Below are 20,256 nucleotides of genomic sequence, written 5' to 3'. Positions count from 1 at the left end.
ATGGAGGTGCGGCTTGAGGTTGTGGGGGGGGGGGGGGGGGGGAGAGATAGGCAAGAGGAAGAACAGGTTAGGGAGGCAGGGACGAGGTGGGCTGGTTTTGGGATGCAGTGGTGGGGGGGGGGGGGGTCCTCTACATTGGGGAAACTAAGCAGAGGCTTGGGGACCACTTTGCAGAACACCTCCGCTCGGTTTGCAATAAAACGACTGCACCTCCCAGTTGCAAACCATTTTAACTCCCCCTCCCATTCCTCAGACGGCATGTCCATCATGGGCATCCTGCAGCGTCACAATGACGCCACCCGAAGGATGCAGGAACAGCAACTCATATTCCGCTTGGGAACCCTGCAGCCCAATGGTATCAATGTGGACTTCACAAGCTTCAAAATCTCCCCCTCCCCCACTGCATCCGAAAACCAGCCCAGCTCGTCCCCACCTCCCTAACCCGTTCTTCTCACCTATTCCCCCCCCGCCCCCACCTCAAGCCGCACCTCCATTTCCCACCTACTCACCTCATCCCGCCTCCTTGACCTGTCCATCCTCCCCGGACTGACCTATTCCCTCCCCACCTATCTTCTCCTCTATCCATCTTCGGTATGCCTCCTCCTATTTATTTCAGGACCCTCTCCCCATCCCCCTCTCTGATGAAGGCTCTAGGCCCGAAACATCAGCTTTTGTGCTCCTGAGATGCTGCTTGGCCTGTGTTCATCCAGCTTCACACTGTTATCCTAGGAGAAAATTAGGTAGGTTGAGATGTCAAACCGTATACCACCTTAATATCTCAAAACTAGCTTGATGTGATCAGAACACATTTTATGGCAGAGGATATAAAATGGAACAGAGAGATCCTTTGTTATTACTGGCATTTTTAAATTATTTATTTGGTGTATGTATACAATGGCACATACTACACTTAAAAGCAGCTGGTCAGTGGGTACTGTCCCCACCTGAACCAGAGAACCTGCAGAATTTGATTGTTGAGGAAGATGTATTCATAAAATAAGGTTGATAATCCTTCCTATTCTTTCAGGCCATAAAAGCAGGAAAGATTCCTGGTGACGTGATAGAAACCTCAAGCATCACCACACCCAGCACCAGGCTACACACACATGCTAAAAAAAATTCCAAGTCCAGATGCAATAACTCAGGCTCTAAGTGAATTGTGGCACTACTGACTTCCAATGGTCACAGTAATAGTCAGAAAAAAAATGTCAAGGAGCTGTGCAGAAATCCATAGGCAGTGGAATAGGATTGAGATTTTAATCATATATACATGTGTGCACACCAGGATTGTTAACCAGACAACCCTTTCGTCTCTTGTTGTCAGTGCCTGGCAATCATTCACGTTCTTAAAGGGAAGGCTCTTCAGGCAATCTGTCTACAAAAACAGAGTCAAATTTCTGTGTACCATAGAGATTGCGTTATGGGGACGCTAGTTTGGATCAGTCATGGATTCTTACCGCTTCTTCCTACACTGCAGACTGATCAGGTCTGATGCAGATTGTTGGTCTAACAATTTGAAGGAATTGCTTTGTTACAAGAGAGGAGCTACCTTTTCAACCCATTACAGGAGGCGAACAGATAAGCACAAACGGAAGGATCTGCTGCTCAGGGGTTTTAAAAAAAGAGGCGCTCCTGGGGAGCAAAAACACTGGCTTGGACCAGTTGAACTGAATTGTCTCTTTCTAGGCTATTGTGTGCAATAACCAACTGCAGCTGTGCCACGAACACCTCAGCAGTGTTCAGTTAACTCACTTCACGAAGTGTATACACCTATTACTCATTCAATAATCTTGCTGGGTCATTCAGGGTATGTCACTCAGAACCATTCCCCTTGCCTCTGAGAAGTTACACATCTTGGAACTTGAAAGTTAGTGTCCTCAGCCAGCGGCCAAAAGAATTGAAGATAAAAAAGATGAGATTGCTAAAGACTTAAATCACAGTATTCAGAGTCTACAGAAGGCTCAGATATTCTGCATATTTTATTGGTGTTGCCAGGATTATCAGAAATGAACACAAGTTAAACTTTTAAAAAATCTTTTCATATGCAAGATGAAAATTGTTAATAGATCTCTTACATCAATGTAATAAATAATGAACTAATCATGCATGCACAATCTGATACGTTATTGCTTTAAAATTTCATTTCACTGAATAATAGTCTCCAGGACAACATTTTAAAAAGTTAAAAAGCTTATTATTCAGAATTTGATATCTCCCAGTGATCATCCTTTTCAAAGGGAGGTCTAAAGTATGAGAGGCATGCAGGATAGGTTCGAGGTTGCACCAACATTTCTATGGCAAGTGATTGATGTACTCAGCCTCATAAAAGGCTACTTACTCTCAAGACAAGTCAAAAAGTATTTACTGTGATGGATTGTTAGGTAGATATCTTGGTCCTTAGCTAAAACATGAATGCAAAAATAAGCTCCAAAATTTAGAACAGAATGGATTTCTCCAGCACTTTAAGTTTGGCGGTAGCCATGGAGCAAGGAACAAAGTTAATGTTTTGCATCCAATTATAGCTTACACAGAACTCTTCCCACACAAGTCATATTGGATTCGAGAAATTAACTTCGTTTCTCACTCCGCAGATATTGGCAGACTGCTGAGTTTCTCTTTCACTTCCTGCATTTATTTAAGATCTCGAGTTTCTGCAGTACTTTCCTTGGATTTTGCTGAAATTTGGAATACTGTTCTTATAAAATTAAATAGACTTTAAATTTTACGCAAAGATTGAGATGGGAGAATTTGTTTGGACGAAAGGGTGGAGGTGGGTAGGAGTTTAGCTTGTGTGTGCAATAATACCATGACTACACTGATAAAGAACCAGTTTATGACATCACAATCCTCAGATCACCCATTTGAGGTCTTCGAATTACAAGTTTCACTAAGAGGGTTAAGTTGTACCATTTCAGTGAAATCTGAATAGGAATACAAGTGAGTGCACAAGTTGTGTTGAAGCAGAATTTGCAGCATAAAAACCTAACAGTGTAATATTTTTAAATAAAGCATTAGGATAAAACAAATTACATAGATTTCTTTTTTCTTGCGCATGGAGGGTAACAACGGCAATGCCGAAGGGACGCTTTTCCAACTTTTGTTGGAGTGTGAACTGTATTCAAGCAATGCTGAAATACTCTGCAAGGCTCATCCTGTTGCCACTCCAGACCACTTCTTGCCAAACTATGCCAGTTATTTTACAAAGACCTATCTGATGGGACTCATTTCACATTGGACTTGGAGCCACCAGGAAAATCAGAACCTTCATCTGTTATTTGTATTTGGGTCTCAGAATTCAAAAGGGCAAGCACTGTGGCTGCCTGGAACAAACATCAATTTCTATAGTTCCAAGGTTCACTCCCATAGTACTGCAACAACGGATTTCACAATGCACATTTTCAACATTTTTCAATGAACAAATTACAGAATCATCCGATGGAATAGTTGGTCAGTGAAGTTGTTCTTCAAAAAGAGGAAAGAACAAAGTGATTGTATGCATCAATTAAAGACAAATACAAAGCCATGAATAACAAAGCATGGTTAAGTCTGGATTAATGAGAAGCACAATGGGCCAAGTAGGATCCTAACTCTAAACATACCAATTTAGAAATGTAACATTAACACTTAACAGTGCAAAGAGACAATTAAATGTGTTCTTCCCTAGGCCTGAGCAAGATTGCCCTGCCATTTGCCTCTTTGTGCTACTAAGAGGCAAAATTCCCTCAGTCAAACAGAACAGAAGGCTAGACCACAGCAGGAACAGGAGACAGTTTAAAGATGCGTTAGAGAGCTTCACTGTTGAACATTTCCTTATGAGAGAATAATACTAACAATGTCAATTAGCTTTTTAAAAGGAGAGTGGCTGTGGAATTTCAAGTCAGAGCTTTCATTGTGATTCCAATGACTCAGTAATATGCTCCAGGATCAATTTCAAAAGAAATGCTGATACCTCAAATCCAGATATGTGCGTATATGCAAGTGAAAGATATTAAAATTAAAATGACATTTTAAGATGAATAGCTTATCTATCTTTAGACTGCTGTGGGTCACAATCCAACAAGAGCACCCAGAATGAAAAGGCACTTTGCCCAGTCTTCTGTAACACTGCTTTTGATTTCTAATTCAAGAATAAATACAGGCACTAAATGACCTCCACACCCCCCAAACAATGTACAACTTTAAACTGCAGCTGATGTTTTAAATGATTTTGTAAATATACTATGCAATTGCGATAATGAGTGACCACCCAACAACCCTTTATTTCAAAACAAATTATCAAGCTGCTAACTGACAATGCAAAAACATGTGACCTTGCATAAACTAAACAAAAATTCTAACTATTGCATTGCCACTTGGATCTTCAACTGTCTCTTCATTCTTATACAGGCATCTATTTACAAACAAATATCACAAAAACTGGAAACAAATTGAATCAGGTTTTCAGGCCAGCTACAGTAGAAATACAGTAGCAGCAAGCAGCTCAGGAATTTTTTAGGTCCATAAAATCTCCTTCAATAAAGATTAAACTTGGAATTGGCTCACAAAGCAACAATAACATATGGTCTCTCCGTAATTGAAGTTCTCAAATTGCCGAGTGACTGTTCCTTGTGTAACTTACGAGTGTGATGATTAACCTTTAATTAAGGAGCTTGTTAAAATTTCTGAACTGACTGGATCTTGATGTTTCTTCTGTGAATAGCATTGGGGAGTGGGAAGGAGCAACTAACAAAGAAAATACAACTACTTGATTAAAAGAGGGAACTATATCAAACATTTCTGGCACTCAGCCTAAATTGGTATGGCTGCATTCCAATCACACGACTGAGAAACAATTTATGCAATTTTTCTGTAAAGGAGGTGTTTACAGTTTGAGGAATTGAGACAAAGTAGTAAAAAAGGATCACAATCTGTTTTGCCCTTTTGAATGCATGCAGTTTTTTTTATGAAAAAACACTTCACCATCGTTTCTAATTAGGAAGGAACAACTGAACCCTTCACCACTGAATGCGTAGCCTCTTTCAGGACACATCAGTGGAGAGAATCCAAACAAACAGCTTAAAAAAATTCAACACTAAATTATTTGTTAATCAAATTAAATCCCCAGTTCATCGCTGTATTTAACACCAACACAAACAAAAACTCATTCCTTCCAACAAAAGGAAAACATACAAGCAGAGATAAGGAAGGCTTTAATCCACAATAAATCTCTATACTCAAGGCACAAATACAAGCTTGCCTCATTTAGTTTTGTATCCACAACCTGCAATTTTGAGCATATACAGTATGTGCTTTCCTGGTTAATACATCATTCTTGCTTCAAGTAGCAGGATCCATAGTGTACTGAACTGGCTGAGAGTAAAGCAGTCCATTCTAGGTGACTCAGTTTCCCATCCTGGTTTTAAATCTAGTGAAAAAGACAAAATAAGAGAAGTTTTTTTTTAATTTAATAAAGTGAAATTAGTGCCAACTAATGTCAGCCTGTCAAACTTTATAAAACACCAAATGGAAAATAAAGCCTTATTTCAAGCTACTTATTTCAATTTGAAATAGTGTTATTAGTTGTCCCCATCAATTGATACACAAAAATTGGGACTTCATAACTTAAAATCAAATTCAACCCCTTTTGAGCTCATTTTACCAAGCTCTCCCTTCTCGGCTAGGAGGCCTGGGTTCAAGTCCCACTTGCTCCAGGAGATATGTCCTAACATGTCTGAACAGATTGATTGAACAGTCTCTACAGGGCTCTCTTCACCACCATATTCCACTCTTCCCCCACTACTTAATAATTTTCACCTAATACAGCTGCTTTGAGATAGTTGAAGATGCAGGAAGAAGAAAACTGGGTAAAAAATGAGAATAGAAGATCAATTTTAATGCATGATACATAAATACAGCTCAATTTCAGAAATTATACTTAAATATTTGTTCTAACAACATAACCTACACTAAAATAGTGGTCTAAAATCTCAAGTGCACAGTTAAAGCGACAGACATACCTACAGAGGGATTACTACTTGATGTTTGAAGATCTTATGTGATCAGTCTTCCTTCTGAAAAACAGAACTGTCTTGAACGGTGAACTTGCGTTTCAATGCTTCCGATATAAGCACTGATGGATCATTTTCTCTCAAAAGCTGAGAGCCTCTCCTGGACCTGCAGTGACAATAGTTTCAGTAATTAAGTCTTGCCCTAGGTATCAAATTTTGGCTCTCTTCTGAAGTAATAAGTGGTCTAGTATACATTGAAGTTAGTGAGATATTTGTGACAAACTGCAAAAGACTAACTGCTGGTGCTGCTGGACACATGCCAGTCTCAGTTTGTTAATCAATTTGGATACTTGCAATATTAAGACATTTATTATGATGGCATTAAGATGTTTGCAGTTAAAAGTCTACTGCAAGGTCTAAATTTAGACTAACCCATTCGAAACTGAGCTGGCGAAGCATGATTTGCCATGTTCTAGCAAACGCCAGTGGTAGAAAGCAAGTGTAAAGATACTTTACACACCAATATAAACAATGCCCCTCTTCTGGAACTAAAACATTTACCAAGTAACATTCCATTTAGTGGAGGTATTCCATTTCATGTAGAACGTGAGGGTAAAGTCAATGATAAATACATATAATGCAGACTCTAACCTTAAAATAGTTGTCAGTGCAGCTGTACAATCATACTCCGTACTTATAATGTCACTGCTAGCAATGTCACAGATAAGTGACTGCATAAAGAACGGGACTGATAAAAAGGGTTTATTTTCAACTGTTTTAAATTAATTTAATATGATCAGTATATTCGCATAGAACCACTCCTGACCCCTCACTGCCTCCCTCCATCACTGTTGACCACTCCCCATGATCAAGAAATTAAGTCGGCGAGTGGGAGAAAAGTAACAAGCAGGGTGACACACAAACAGAATAACAACTGTGGTATGAGTGCTGCTTGGGGTGTACAACTGTCAGTAGCATGGCACATGTGCCTACAGGCTGAGTGAACAGTGAATTTTGATTCTACGGTACATACGTCCTATTCCAGTGCACTGCCAGGAGATACTGACTTGAAAGGAGTCTCAAATAGCTGTTTAGGTACTGATGCAGGATAGGCTAGAGAAGCTCGAAACATCGTCTGTAGAAGGAACAGGGTTGAAGGTGCAAATAATGTCCCTTGGAACCAGAGAACATGTTGCCTGAAAGAGTGATAGTAGCTGATGTGCTAATACCATAAAACGCTTTATCCAGCGCACACCAGCAAACTGCAATGCTGATTTTAAAAAAAATCAAAATCAGTTAGTGGCATTAGCATGGGTGTGCTGCCTTTAACTTTGCTATCTACTCAATTACTTGTCAGTCACAGTTACTAGAAAAGTGATTTAACCACTCAGTTGACAATCTCACTGAAGTTCATCTTTCAAAAATAAGAAAACATGTTTCATTTAACAATTCCAAGTGTTTCCCATTCTCAAACGCAGTGCTATGTTAGAACAGCCCTTGACGAATGGATTTTAAAAGAAAGACACAGCAGAGTCCAGAAAATGAAGGATTTCAGATAGTAGTGTCAAATGCCACAAAAATGCAGTCATTTCAAAACAAGCCAGAATAAACACTTGAAGAGGAAATGATTGCCAGGCAAAGGGCCTAATGAACAGGTCTTTCAAAGCAACAGCACTGTTAAAATGAGTTGAATGGTCTTTCAACCCAATATATGCAGATGTGGATGCCATTAGACCCAACTGTCACACACATTTTAAGAGGACAAAGCTTAAGCCTCATTAATCCAAGTTTAAATTAAAAACACAAGGATGGCTGTGATGGTATTGGAAGTTCCTCAGACCTAGCATGCATTTACCAAACTGTCTTTTTTGGTTAAACTTCAACAAGCAACACATGAATCATATGCTGTTGTGACTGGGGGCAAATTTTTTAATTCAGCAAACTCTTTAGCACTGTGGGTTATTATAAAAACCTATTTGTATCCTTGTTATTGGCTAGAATTCTGCCATTATAAAGGTTTAACTTGTGGGATGGGCAGGTAACAGGATAGAGTGGGGAGGGGCATGGAAAAATCCTTTGATTACACAAAAGGAAACCTTATAGCATGTCACTTTCATGCTCATTTCAAATGTGTGACGATTTGATATGATAAACAACTTCACTGAATATAATCCAGATTTGGAAGATAGTGCACTGGCCTGCAACACAGGCCAAAAAAAAAGTGAAATCTTGGGTATTAGGTCATTCATGGTACTTAGCATAAGTACTCCATCTTAGGTTATAGCATTTGTAACTTCATTTGGATGACAAACAATACTCCTTTCAAAGTCAGTTCAGATGGATTCCCCTCCTTAAAGCTCTCTCTCGCCCTATAATTTCTTCCTCATAGTTCATGGACATCAAGGACATACATGACTTACCAAGATCAGTTAAGTCCACACAGACTATGAATTCAAACCAGACACTACTGGCATGCAGAGCTTACACTGTCTGGTGTCTTTCACTAAAAAACTTTGAGAATTTGCTGCTGGGTTGGCCTAATCAGCCTGCAACATTAATCTCCAGATATTGTGACATTACAGCCTGCTGCCCCAGTTTAAAGCTATTCAGCAATTAATATTTGTAATATTAAAAAGTGACATTTCCAACTCACCCCTGTAGCGAATTTAATTTGACCCTATTCATATCTTTCAGAATATCCATCATATCTGCAAAGCTGGTGGATTTTGAAAGGCAGGAGGTCTCATCATCAGCATCATTGTTCATTGTTAAATCCTGTCCCTTACTTTCAAAGTCAAAGTCAAAGTTTGATGAAGCAGCAATAGAAAAGGATGCGAGACTTAAAGATTCAGGTTCATCAGTCTCAGGGATATCATCATTTAGAGTAAAGGATGCTAAAGGTGGGTACGCAGATTCAAAATCTGGTAAAGAGCAGGCAATACTTGACGTGTCAGGAGAGCAAAGTTCTGGTGTATTAGGGGCAGACACTGAAAGACAAAATGAAACAAGAGATTCTCCTTTTATTCAATGCAAGTTACATAGCTGACAAGTGACTGCATTCAAGATACTAACAATATGCCCTTTTAAAATAGACATACAAAATAAATATTTTCTGACAAAGCATCGTTAGTCGGCAGAATTCTCTTCCCAAATAGTAGGGGGTCAGGTCATTGAATTTATTGAAGGCTGAATCAAGATAGATTTTTGTTGGACTGGGGAATCAAATGTGATTGGGGTGGTGAGATAGGGCAGGGGGGGTACAAAGAGAGAAAAGGAGCCACAAAATCATCAGGTATGAGTCACACTAAATGGCTGGACAGGCTCAAAATGGCTGACTGGCCAACAGCTGCTCTCAAGACCTCTGTACGTACAACACCTGTAGACAATGCTGTAAACAGCTGTGGTCAGCCAATTAAAGTGGAGATCACAGTGAATGCAGGCAATAGGCTGCAAGAAGACAGGCATGCTTATTAGTGAAATAGCTGATCAAAGGTTTTATCTTCAACCCCACCCCCATAAAATTATTTCAGACCCACTGCCCACCTTGAATTGGCACCTAGTTAGAATTGGTTAGTTGCCATTGGATCCCACTAAATGGTAGTCAATAATTCAAAAGCCCTTTGTTTTAATTTCCAAAACATCCCATAAATCCTACAACTATCCTTCCATCTGTTTTCCTTAGCAATTAATCCCTTTTGCATCCAACAATGGCATCAGAACTTCCAGCCATCTCTAACTTCAGAACTCTTTCCCCAAACTTTATTTTGCCAAGTGCCTCAACATCTACCTAAGCAAACAATTAAGGTCACCACACTAATTTATCTTTATATTTGCTTAGATTTGTTGTTAACCTTGATAACGGTACAGTTTAAAAAAGTATTACTTCACTATGCAATTGCGAGGGCAGTGTCAGCAATGTGATACTCCAGTCAGGTCATGGTTAAACAGTGGGGAGAATGGGAAAAGTGGAAAAAAGATACCCATGTACCACATTAAATCGGTTTTCATTTGCTCGTGCCAAGGCAGAATGAGAAGTGCCACGTTCTTAGTTAGAAAATCAAGAGGATAATCAATATTACCCAAGGTCTTTTTAAATTCATTTAAGCAGCTTTTTCCAACAAACTTATTAGGTGAAATAGTAATATTTTCAAAACTCACTAGTACCTGTTTTTGTCTCTGGCACAGCGACTATTTTTGCAATCTGTTCTCGCAAACGACTAAGCTCATCTTGCAGAGCAACTGTATGGTTCAGAGCAGCTAAACCTGGTTTCTTCAGGCTTTCATGTTTTCTCCCCTCCCTTCGAAAGTTAGGGACTGATGAATTTCTGTGCATTATAAGGAGTGGGGTAGGGTGCCATTCTTCCCTGTAAGGTCTGGCATCGGCTCTATGAAATAAGAACAAACGTTGTAAGGAAACATACTTACTTTCAACTAGAAACATTTAAGCATTGGTTACTTTGATGGAAGGTTTAAAACGTAACTATATCTGTCGATCCTTCAGAAACCATGACCTGATCTTGCATGCCAGACAAGAACCTCTGGAATTATTAGAAGATGGTTTGTCTTACAATGGATTTCCAACTTGGCATGTAACCATCAAGGGCTATTAGACAGTTATCGGTTTAGGATAACCAAGGATTGGTTTTCGCTACAGAAACTCAGGGACTGGGAGCATTTAAGCAGGTTGAGGGGAAATCTGACAGGGTCAGAGTCGCAATACAATTTCTCTACCAGAAACAAAGAGGTCAGGGAATAAGTCACTTCAGTAGATAGTTACCGTAATTGCCAGAAGAATAATATTTGGTTAGAAATCAGATTATGAAAAGATCACAAAGCGAATTCATTAGAGCCTAAATGTTGCGAGCGAGTGCGCACGCGAGAGAGACAGAGACAGAGCGCGAGAGCACTTTTGGGAAGCTTTGCTTTGCATTTTACGATCTTTCAAATCTAGTAAGCTTGGGATGGAATTAAAAAGTCTTAACTAAGAAAGAAAATAGGGAAACTACAGAACAAAAGCTAGCCAGAAGTTTACAGCAAATAAAATGGGGCGGGGGGGGGGGGGGGGGGGGAGAGAGGAGAGAAGGGGCACACAGTCGCAAGACAGAAGAAGGTGGATTGGTGTTTTTGAGAAGGGATAACATTATGGCACTACTTGAGGACATTCGTGAGAGTACATCAAGTCAAGATATTTGGGTGGAACTGAGAAACAAGAAAGGGATGATCACCTTATTGGAATTGGAATAGTCAGCAGAAATGGAGAAGCAAATTTGTAAGATCTCATCTTTAAGAATAGGGTTGTAATGGTCAGGGATGTTAACTTTCCAAATAAAGAACGACGCTGCCAGAGTAATAACGGCTTGGATGGAGAGGAATTTGTTAAGTTTGTACAAGAAATTTTCGTATTCTGCATGTGGATGCACCTACCAGAGAAGGAGCAAAACTTGACATTCTCTTGGAAAGTAAGGCAGGACAAGTGACTGAGGGGTCAGTGGGGGAGCACCTTCAGGCGAGTGATCATAATTCTATTAGTTATGGAAAATGATAGATCTCTCATAAAAGTCAAAGTGGAGACTGAAATTGGAGTAAGTCCAATTTTGATGGTAGCAGGGAAGAGTTTCAGAAGTTGATTGGGAGAGGCTATTTGTAGGTAGAGTGTCAGTTTCAAAGTGGGAGGCCTTTAAAAGTGAGATAACGATCTCAGAGCAGTATGTTCCTGCTCATGTGAAGAGCAAAGCTGGTCAGTGTAGGGAATGCTGGAAGACTGGAGAAATTTAGGATCTGCTCAAGCAAAATAAAGTAGCACACGTCAGGTAAAGATAGCTAGGATTGAGTGAATCCCTTCAGGAGTATAAAAGCAATGACAGTACATCCAAAGGAGGAAAAAAAAAATCAGGAAAAAAGCCAGGACATTAGATAGTGTTTGCAAATAGGGTATAAAGGAGAATCTGAAGATCACTACAAATTAAGAGCAAAAGATTCACCAGGGAGAGAAAATGGCCCCTTAAAGATCAGCAAGGGTGCCTACACGTAGAACTGAAGATGGGTAAGGTTCTAAGCAGGTATTTCGAGTCCGTGTTTGGCGAGGAGAGGATGTGGAAGCTGGAGAACTTAGAAATAAATAGTAATATCTTAAGAAGTGTCCATATTACAGAGGTGCTGGTGCTGGATATCTTAAAATGCACAAGGTGGAAAAATCCCTGGGGCCAGATCAGGTGTACCTAGAACTCTGTGGGAAGCTAGGAAACTGACCACTAGACTCCTTGCTGAGATAAGTGCATCACAGATAGCTATGGACAAATTACTAGAAGATTGGTGGTTGGCCAATTTGGTAAGGAAAAGCCAGGGAACCACAGACTAATGAGCTTGATGGGATTGTTGTTGGAAGGGATTTGGAAGGAGAGGATTTGCAAGTATTTGGAAAGGCAAAGGGTGATTAGGGATAGACAACATGGCTTTGTGCACAGGAATTCACGTCTCACTAAACTAACTTGATTGGGTTTTTTGACAAGGTGACAAAGAAAATTGAAGGCGACATAGCAGTGGACATGGTCTATATGGACTTCAGCAAGACATTCGTCAAAGGTTCCACATGGCTGACTGGTTAGCAAAATTAGATCACATGGAATAGAGGGAGAGCTAGCCATCTGTATACAAAGTTGGCTTGAAAGTAGGGGCGGAAGGTTGCTTTCCAGACTGGAGGTCCGTGGCCAGTGATGTTCTGCAAGGATCAGCACTGTGTCCGCTGCCTTTTGTCATTTATATAAATGATCTGAATGTGAATAAAGGAAGATTGTTAGTACATTTGCAGATGACACCAAAATTGGTGGCGTAGTGGACAGTGAAAGCAGCTACCTCAGGGTACAACAGGACCTTGAACAGATAGGTCAAGGAATGGCAGATGAAATGTAGTTTAGATAAATAGGTGGTGTTGAATTTTCGCAAAGCAAATCAGGGTAGGATTTCTACACTTAAGGGTAAGGTCCTGAGGAGTGTTACCAAACAAGGAGACCTTGGAGTGCAGGTTCACAGTTCCTGGAAAGTGGAGTCACAGGCTTTTTGTACACTTGAATTTCTTGGTCAGTATACTGAGTATAGGAGTTGAGAGATCATGCTGCGACTGTACAGGACATTGGTTAGGCCACTTCTGGAATACTGCAAGCAATTCTGATCTCCCTGCTAATAGGAAATACATTGTAAAAAGATTTACAAGGAATGTTGCCAGGGTTGGAGGCTTTGAACTATAGGGAGAGGCTGAATAGGCTGGGCTATTTTCCCCCCACAGCATCAAATGCTGAAGGGTGACCTTATATAGGTTCATAAAATCATGAGGGGCATGGATAGGGTAAATATCCAAGGTCTTTTTCCCAGGGTAGAGATGTCCAAAACTAGAGAATGAGTTTAAGGTGAAAGGGAAAAGATTTAAGAGGAGGCTGTGGGGCAGCTTTTTCAGAGGATGGTGTACATATGGAATGAGTTGCCACAGAAAATGTTGGAAGCAGGCATAATTACAACACAACAGACATTTGAGTAGAAACATGAATAAGGAGGGTTTGGACAGCAAAAGCTGTCAAATGGTTCTAGATTAATTTAGGTCTGCAAGGATGAGTTGAACCGACGTGTTTGTTTTCATGCTGTACAACTCCATTACTGTTTAGCAGAGCAACAGATTATCAAATTGTCAATACAACACATCTTATGAACTTGCCCCTGCAGCTTATCTATTTGAATTTAGAATGCAAGAGAAACCTGAATAAGTCATTTCTTTTTGCAAATTCTACAAGTATTTTTTGGGACTGGTAGTTTTGATGACTGAAGTCAGAGGTAAAAAAACTTAAAAATGTAAATACAAGAGAAACGATTAGGGATGGATTCAGAAAAAAGCAATTATGCAAACTTAAAAACGTATTTGAATGACTCATGTATCAAAGATCAGATGAGCAAGTCAGTCCCACCATCAAGGTAACAATATTCTTTCCACAAGCTAAGGTGAGGCAGAAAAAAAAACTGAAGACTAAGTGTACCATTGTACAATTCTGACGGAGGGACCAATATTACTACATGTCAACACACAATTTAGGGAATACCTCATCCTGGTGAAAGATTCTCCTTCATCTGCAGCTATCCACGCAATGTCTGCCAACGTTGGCACAGCCGGTCTATCTCTGTGCATAGAATTTAGGGATTCAGCTGCAGTGAGCCCTGGAACAAGCTGTGGGGTATCACAAATGTAGGATTGCATTAATGGATGATTGATGAAATTGTTCAGACCTACAGTAAATTGATTTCTGATGCTTTGTAAAGACTTTCCTGCATTAACAGGTAATGTTTTGGATCACCATAACGATTTCACATAACACATATTTCTAAAGTTTAAGCAGCTTAAAATGTTGTTCAAAGACTAAAGTTGCAGTATTCATATTGTAGCAATCGTCAAAACTATTCAAAAGTTATGAATTTCATTAGATACGTGATACTTTGCATTCTCTTTCCAAATTACAGCCACACAAGAATTAGGTAGGAAGTAGGCTCTGACATGTGAATGTATACTCCTGAAGGCATTGGTGTATCTACATGGATTGCTAAGCCAGAATACGGCAATACAGCAAGGTCAACTTTTAAAATCTGCTCATGTACACAGCATTTATCCATTCTTATCAGTTTCCATATTCCTTCTTGAAAGATTACCAGTTTCCTCAAATGACATTTCTTTCTAATAAAACCACCCATACTTTAGGAGGGATCTACAGCATCAAATGCTGTTTATTCAAGTCAGAAGGGCAGCATGAGAAATATTGTTGATTTCTTGGATTTCAGCAAAGCCTTGACATGGTCCCACCTGGAAGACTGATTAAGGAGGCAAAAGCACTTGGGACCTGGGGCAACTTGGAAAGTTGGATCTAGAATTGGCTTAGTGGTAGGAGTCAAAAGGCAATAGGTGAAGGCAATTAGTATGACTGTAGGCTGATGTCTAGTGGCATAATCACAGGAATCAATGCTGGCTCCCTTGTTGTTCAGAACAGATACAAACAATGATTTGCAGATTTCACAATGATTTGCCAAATGGTTCAGAGTCTGGAAGAAAGTCTTAGGTTAAATCTGGAGGTGATGCAGTTCATAAGTAGCAACAAAAAAGTTCTCAATGAATGGCAAGACACTAGGAAGCTTAGGGAAACTGAGCGATCCTGAGGTGCTTGTCCAGAGCTTGAGGCAGGACAAATTTATGGTGGTTAAGGCAGCAAAACAGGACACTTACCTTTACCATTTGTGGCACAAATATTAAGAACAAGGAGATTATACTGGAGCTGTAAAAGACTTTGTTTAATCACAGCTGGAGGCCTTTGTACAGTCCTGGTCACTGCACTATTGGAAGGATGCGATTGTACTGGAGGGGATGCAGAAGAGATTCACTAGGATGTTGCCAGTCCAGCTATGAAGAAAGATTTGTTAAGGCTGGTTTGTTTTCTTCAGAGTATACAAGGATGAAAGGATACCTGATTGAGGAATACAGGATTGAGGGGCATGGACAAAGTAGGCAGAAAGTAGCTGTCCCTTTAGTTGAAGGATCAATCATCAGGGGCACAATTCTAAGGAGAAGGCAAAAATTGAGGGGATTTGGAGGAAACTTTTTTTTTAAAAATATCCAGACGGTGGTGGGAATCTGGAATATATTGTACCAGGCGGGAAATCTTACTCTTTAAAATGCACTTGGATGAACAATGAGGGTTGTAGCATTCCAGGCTACGGGCCAAGTTCTCCTACCTTGCAGTGGTGTAAATTTAGTGTAGTTGGGACAGTACAGACTCAGTGAGCCAATGAATCTTTTCTGTACTGAAAAATTCTTCCAACATTACCACTCTTAATTGATTAAGAATGGTGGGTCCTTTCTGAAGCACAATTTCATATCAAAAGGAATTGCTAAAGAATAAAGAACAATATAGCATAGGAACAAGTCCTTCACCCTCCAAACATGCACTGCCACATTTTGCCCTTCTGTTCTAACTTCTTCGCTTACAAGATCCATGTTGCTCTATTCCCTTCTTCATGTATTTGTCCAAGTGCTGCTTGAATGCTGCTATTCTGTCTGCTACCAACTCCTCTGGCAACACCACTTTCAAAGCACTCACTACTGTTAGTGAGAAAAATCACCTGCTTTGCACATAACCTGTGTCCCCTGGCAATTGACCTCACCACCCTGGGAAAAAGCCTAACACTTTCCACAAAGAAATATTAAACAATGCAAGAAGCCAGACATTTAACTTGGATCAAAAACCATTTGTATTCATGGTCAGATCAACTGGATTTTGCTAATAAAATAGCTGTTGGTAATGAATCGATTGTATATTAAACACAAGTATCTCCAAACCAAATTTCCGCAAAACCCACAATCTGAGCTCTATTAGTCATGTGTGAAATGTAGACTGTCTGTGCAGGGATATACTCCGTTCATTCAATGTTTGAGGAATTAGGCATAGATTGGAAAGCAATGAGGCTTGGACGTTATCTGCATTCTCCATTGCAAGCTGCAGTTCTATTTCAGTTTTATTTGACTAATCCTTGTAGCTTGCCAAATTAATTATAGCCTCTTATCAAAAGTCACCGCCAAGTTTGTTTTCACAACATAGCTGAGAAGTGAGGTACATTTGTTGGCACGTAATTAAACAGAGAAATGAGCAAGTGAATCAGAGTTGCACAATTCTTTTAACAAAAACACACTTCTTTGAAAATAAAGACAATTAATTTCTAAGCAGAAGCTGCTGTACAAAGTTAAGGAGTTCATTTGATTCTACTTATTGAAATTTTAAGGATTTTTTTTTGAAAAGCCCAAGAAAACAAAGGCCAATAAATTGACCCCCACACTGTCTTTATCCCAGGAAGAAAAGTTGCCTAAAGTTCCAGTATAGTTGAAGGGTCCATCTACTAATTTCATAAAGGCCAAAAACACTGCAAATTAGTATGTGTTGCCCTTTCTATATTCAAGTCATATGATGTTTTAGGTGCCTATTCACCCAAATGTGGAGCTGAGAGGGTTCCTCCCAACCTAGTCACAATTCACAACTAACTTGCAATTTTCCTTCATCAGACAAGATTACAGAGGAACAAATAGGAAGACACCATATAGGTGATTCCTGTTAATGGCAATATAATTATTAGGAGATGCGGCTGCAATCAGCATCCCAATTCAAGAAGCTTTACATTGCGGATGGCTGGAAAAAGACATGGCATGGGACCCTTCAAAGATAAATATACAATACTCTACATCTCCCAAAATTTAATCTTTGACCATTTAAAAATGCTTTTGTATACACAGCAGCTTCAAATTTAAAGTAGTTTGGGGTAAATACCAGCTATACAACAAGGTTGTTTATTCATAACTTCCAGCACAAGATTTATTCAAAACTAATTTGACTGAGATTCACTAGATGGCAACATTTCCCCCACAAAAATAAGTCAGTTGATGAAGGAAATACATTTTGTCAATATACGCATTATTAGGAAGCAACGCATTTCAGAGCTGTAGCCCCTTCGTTAGTCGTCACAGGCACTCAACTTCGATTAGATTAGATTCCCTCCAGTGTGGAAACAGGCTCTTCAGCCCAGTAAGTCCACACCGCCCCTTGAAGTATCCCACCCAGACCCATCTCCCTATAACCCACACACTCCTGAACACTACAGGCAATTTAGCATGGCCAATCCACCTAGCCTGCACATCTTCGGACCGCGGGAGGAAACAGGAGCATCTGGAGGAAACACACGCAGACACGGGGAGAACGTGCAAACTCCACACAGACAGTTACCCAAGGCTGGAATCGAACCCGGGTCCCTGGCACTGTGAGGCTGCAGTGCTAACCACTGAGCCACTGTGCCACCCTAACTTCCAAAGACCATTTAAGCTACATGAAAGGGAAAGCTTTTAAATATTACCCCTCCCATGCCACCCCTTAATTCTTTAATGGGAATTGAGCATCGCAAGAAAAGTTAACATTTGTTCTCCACCCTACTTTCCCTTGAAAGGAGTAGCTTGCTAGGCCATTTCGGACACTAAGAGTCAAAAACGTTGCTGTGGGTCTGGAGTCAGGGGTAGATCAGACCAGAGATAATGAGAACTGCAGATGCTGGAGAATCCGAGACAACAAAGTGTGGAGCTGGATGAACACAGCAGGCCAAGCTGCATCTTCGTTGTGCTTCTGAGATGCTGCTTGGCCTGCTGTGTTTATCCAGCTCCACACTTTGTCATCTTAGATCAGACCAGATTTTGCTCCTAAAAGGAAATTAGCGAGCCAGATGGTTTTAACAATTGTGAAACTATCACGACTTGAGACTTGCTTTTTATGCCAGATTTATGACAGGAATTTAAATTCTAGAAGCGAACATTGTAAGATTTGAATCAATGTCTCAACTGCAAATTAACTTGACCCTCTATATTAGAAACTAGTCTATTAACACTAGAACAGTCACCATCTCCCCATAACAAAATAGAACCCATGGCATGCAATATACCAAGGTCTAGGTAGGTGACATTTACGTTTTCTAAGCAGTTCCATAAGGGTACCAAACAGGCTTCTGTGAACTAATGTGATAAGAAGCGTTATTCAAGCATGTCACATGGTTGAAGTGGAGTAATCAAAGAGCAAGATTTCAGTAATTTCAAGGCATAGTTAAAGTGTCTTCCCAAATGAAGTAGAAGTTGATATGGCAGTTTATGTATTTAAGCCCAATTAACTGAACAATTCAAAAGTACGCTCCTGTTCTGAGATGAGATAGCATGAGTTGCCGATGCTGGAGAATCTGAGATAACAAGGTGTAGAGCTCAATGAACACAGCAGGCCAAGCAGCAGAGGAGCTGATGTTTTGGGGCTGGACCCTGAAGAAAACCTGAAACATCAACTTTCCTGCTCCTCTGACGCTGCCTGGCCTGCTGTGTTCATACAGCTCTACAACTTATCTCCATACTTCAGTACTAATGTTTTTCAATATCATAAAGCAAAACATTTACTATCTAAACAGTACTATTACCTGAAAACAAACTCGAGGACATGGTTTCAAAGGGAGATTTGATCCAATCATTCGGACGACACTGCGAGAGGATCCATAAGGTTTATTTTGCCATATTGGAATCATCTGCAAGGTAAAAGTTACCACAAAACAGTGGAATTTTCCATATCTAGAGACAATATATAGTTTTACACAAAAGTGAAATTTTAATTCCAAATTAGTGACAGCCACATTTGGAAAGAGGCAGACAGCACTTCAAACTCAATATGGAGTCATAAATTAATCTGATGTATCAAATAGCAAACAATATGGTTGTTGTAGGTTAAATCAAGGCATTCAAGAGGGTATTCAATGATTATTGGGGGGCAGGGGGCCAGTTTGCAAATGCAGAGCCATATCTAGCATAGGGTTAATTCTGTTCTGAAGAAACATTAATTCTACTTTCTCTCCACAGATGCTGCCAGCCTGCTAAGCTTTCCCCAGCAGATGTTTTGGTTTGATTTGCAGCATCCACAGTTCATTCGTTCATTGGTTTGTTTTGTTTTAATATTGAGTAGCCTGGTATTGTCAATACTAAATGTAATTTAGGCAGAAGTGGCTCAGAGCTCTGGTAACAAGCCCCTTACTATCAACAGAATTCCATCCTATTTATATAGTCATTATTTGTTGGTTTGCCCCACTTGGAATGCTGTAGGCCTAGAGCAATGGAGATGCCTAATCTGGTACAACAGCCCAACTGGAGTAAAAATCGGGAATTTAAAAAAAAGCCAAGGTCAATTAGCAGCTCGAGTTATTTGCAAACCAGCGATAACAAGGTCAAACTTTTCCTGTGGCTCTAATACACACATCTGTCACAAAAAAAATGCACACATTCTGAATATTACTGCATTTATTAAACGATAATTGCCTGATTTAAGTGCGTTTATTAAGTTTTAAAATATTTTTTCCATATTAACAATTAAGTCGAAAAGGATAAGCTTAACTTAATACTTAACATCGCTAGAAATAAAAGCTACGATAGTAACAATTGCTTATGACGCTTGGGCAAAAATTTTAGGCCCACTACTCACGGCAGAGAGAGGCTCCGCATAAAGTTAAGAACGTACCGTATATTCAGAGAAAGGGAGGGGGCAGCTGGCCCTTCCAGCATTAACTGCACCGACACATCGAGAATGATAAAACTTACGCCACCTCCTTCACAGAATCAAGACCCGGTGATGCGGGTCAAGAGCTCGTTACCATGGCCCTTTTAATAAACTCATCGCCTATTGGCTGC

General features: G+C 40.0%; 2 protein-coding genes across 4 annotated transcripts in view; one reads left to right on the top strand and one right to left on the bottom strand.

Annotated features, from left to right (window-relative positions):
- Window positions 1-20,256, top strand: part of si:ch211-15d5.11 (nuclear receptor coactivator 7) — a 342,600-nt gene that overhangs the window by 223,781 nt on the left and 98,563 nt on the right. The gene's annotated exons all lie outside the window — the stretch shown is intronic.
- Window positions 1,967-20,254, bottom strand: mtfr1l (mitochondrial fission regulator 1-like). Of its 2 annotated transcripts, none has more exons than XM_048557818.2 (7): window positions 20,087-20,254; window positions 19,002-19,106; window positions 14,072-14,196; window positions 10,152-10,372; window positions 8,641-8,974; window positions 6,001-6,153; window positions 1,967-5,404 (listed from the first exon to the last, which is right to left on the bottom strand). In XM_048557818.2, exons 2-6 carry the CDS (start codon window positions 19,104-19,106, stop codon window positions 6,039-6,041), a joined length of 900 nt encoding a protein of 299 aa, XP_048413775.1. In that variant the 5' UTR covers window positions 20,087-20,254; the 3' UTR covers window positions 1,967-5,404; window positions 6,001-6,038. The 2 variants fall into 2 exon arrangements, with proteins under 2 accessions (XP_048413775.1, XP_048413774.1); XM_048557817.2 differs by having other exon boundaries at window positions 5,997-6,153; window positions 20,087-20,253.

Source organism: Stegostoma tigrinum, chromosome 24 (genome assembly GCF_030684315.1).
Source record: "Stegostoma tigrinum isolate sSteTig4 chromosome 24, sSteTig4.hap1, whole genome shotgun sequence".
NCBI classification, from domain to species: Eukaryota; Metazoa; Chordata; class Chondrichthyes; order Orectolobiformes; family Stegostomatidae; genus Stegostoma; species Stegostoma tigrinum.
This window is presented reverse-complemented; position numbering and strand designations above follow the sequence as displayed.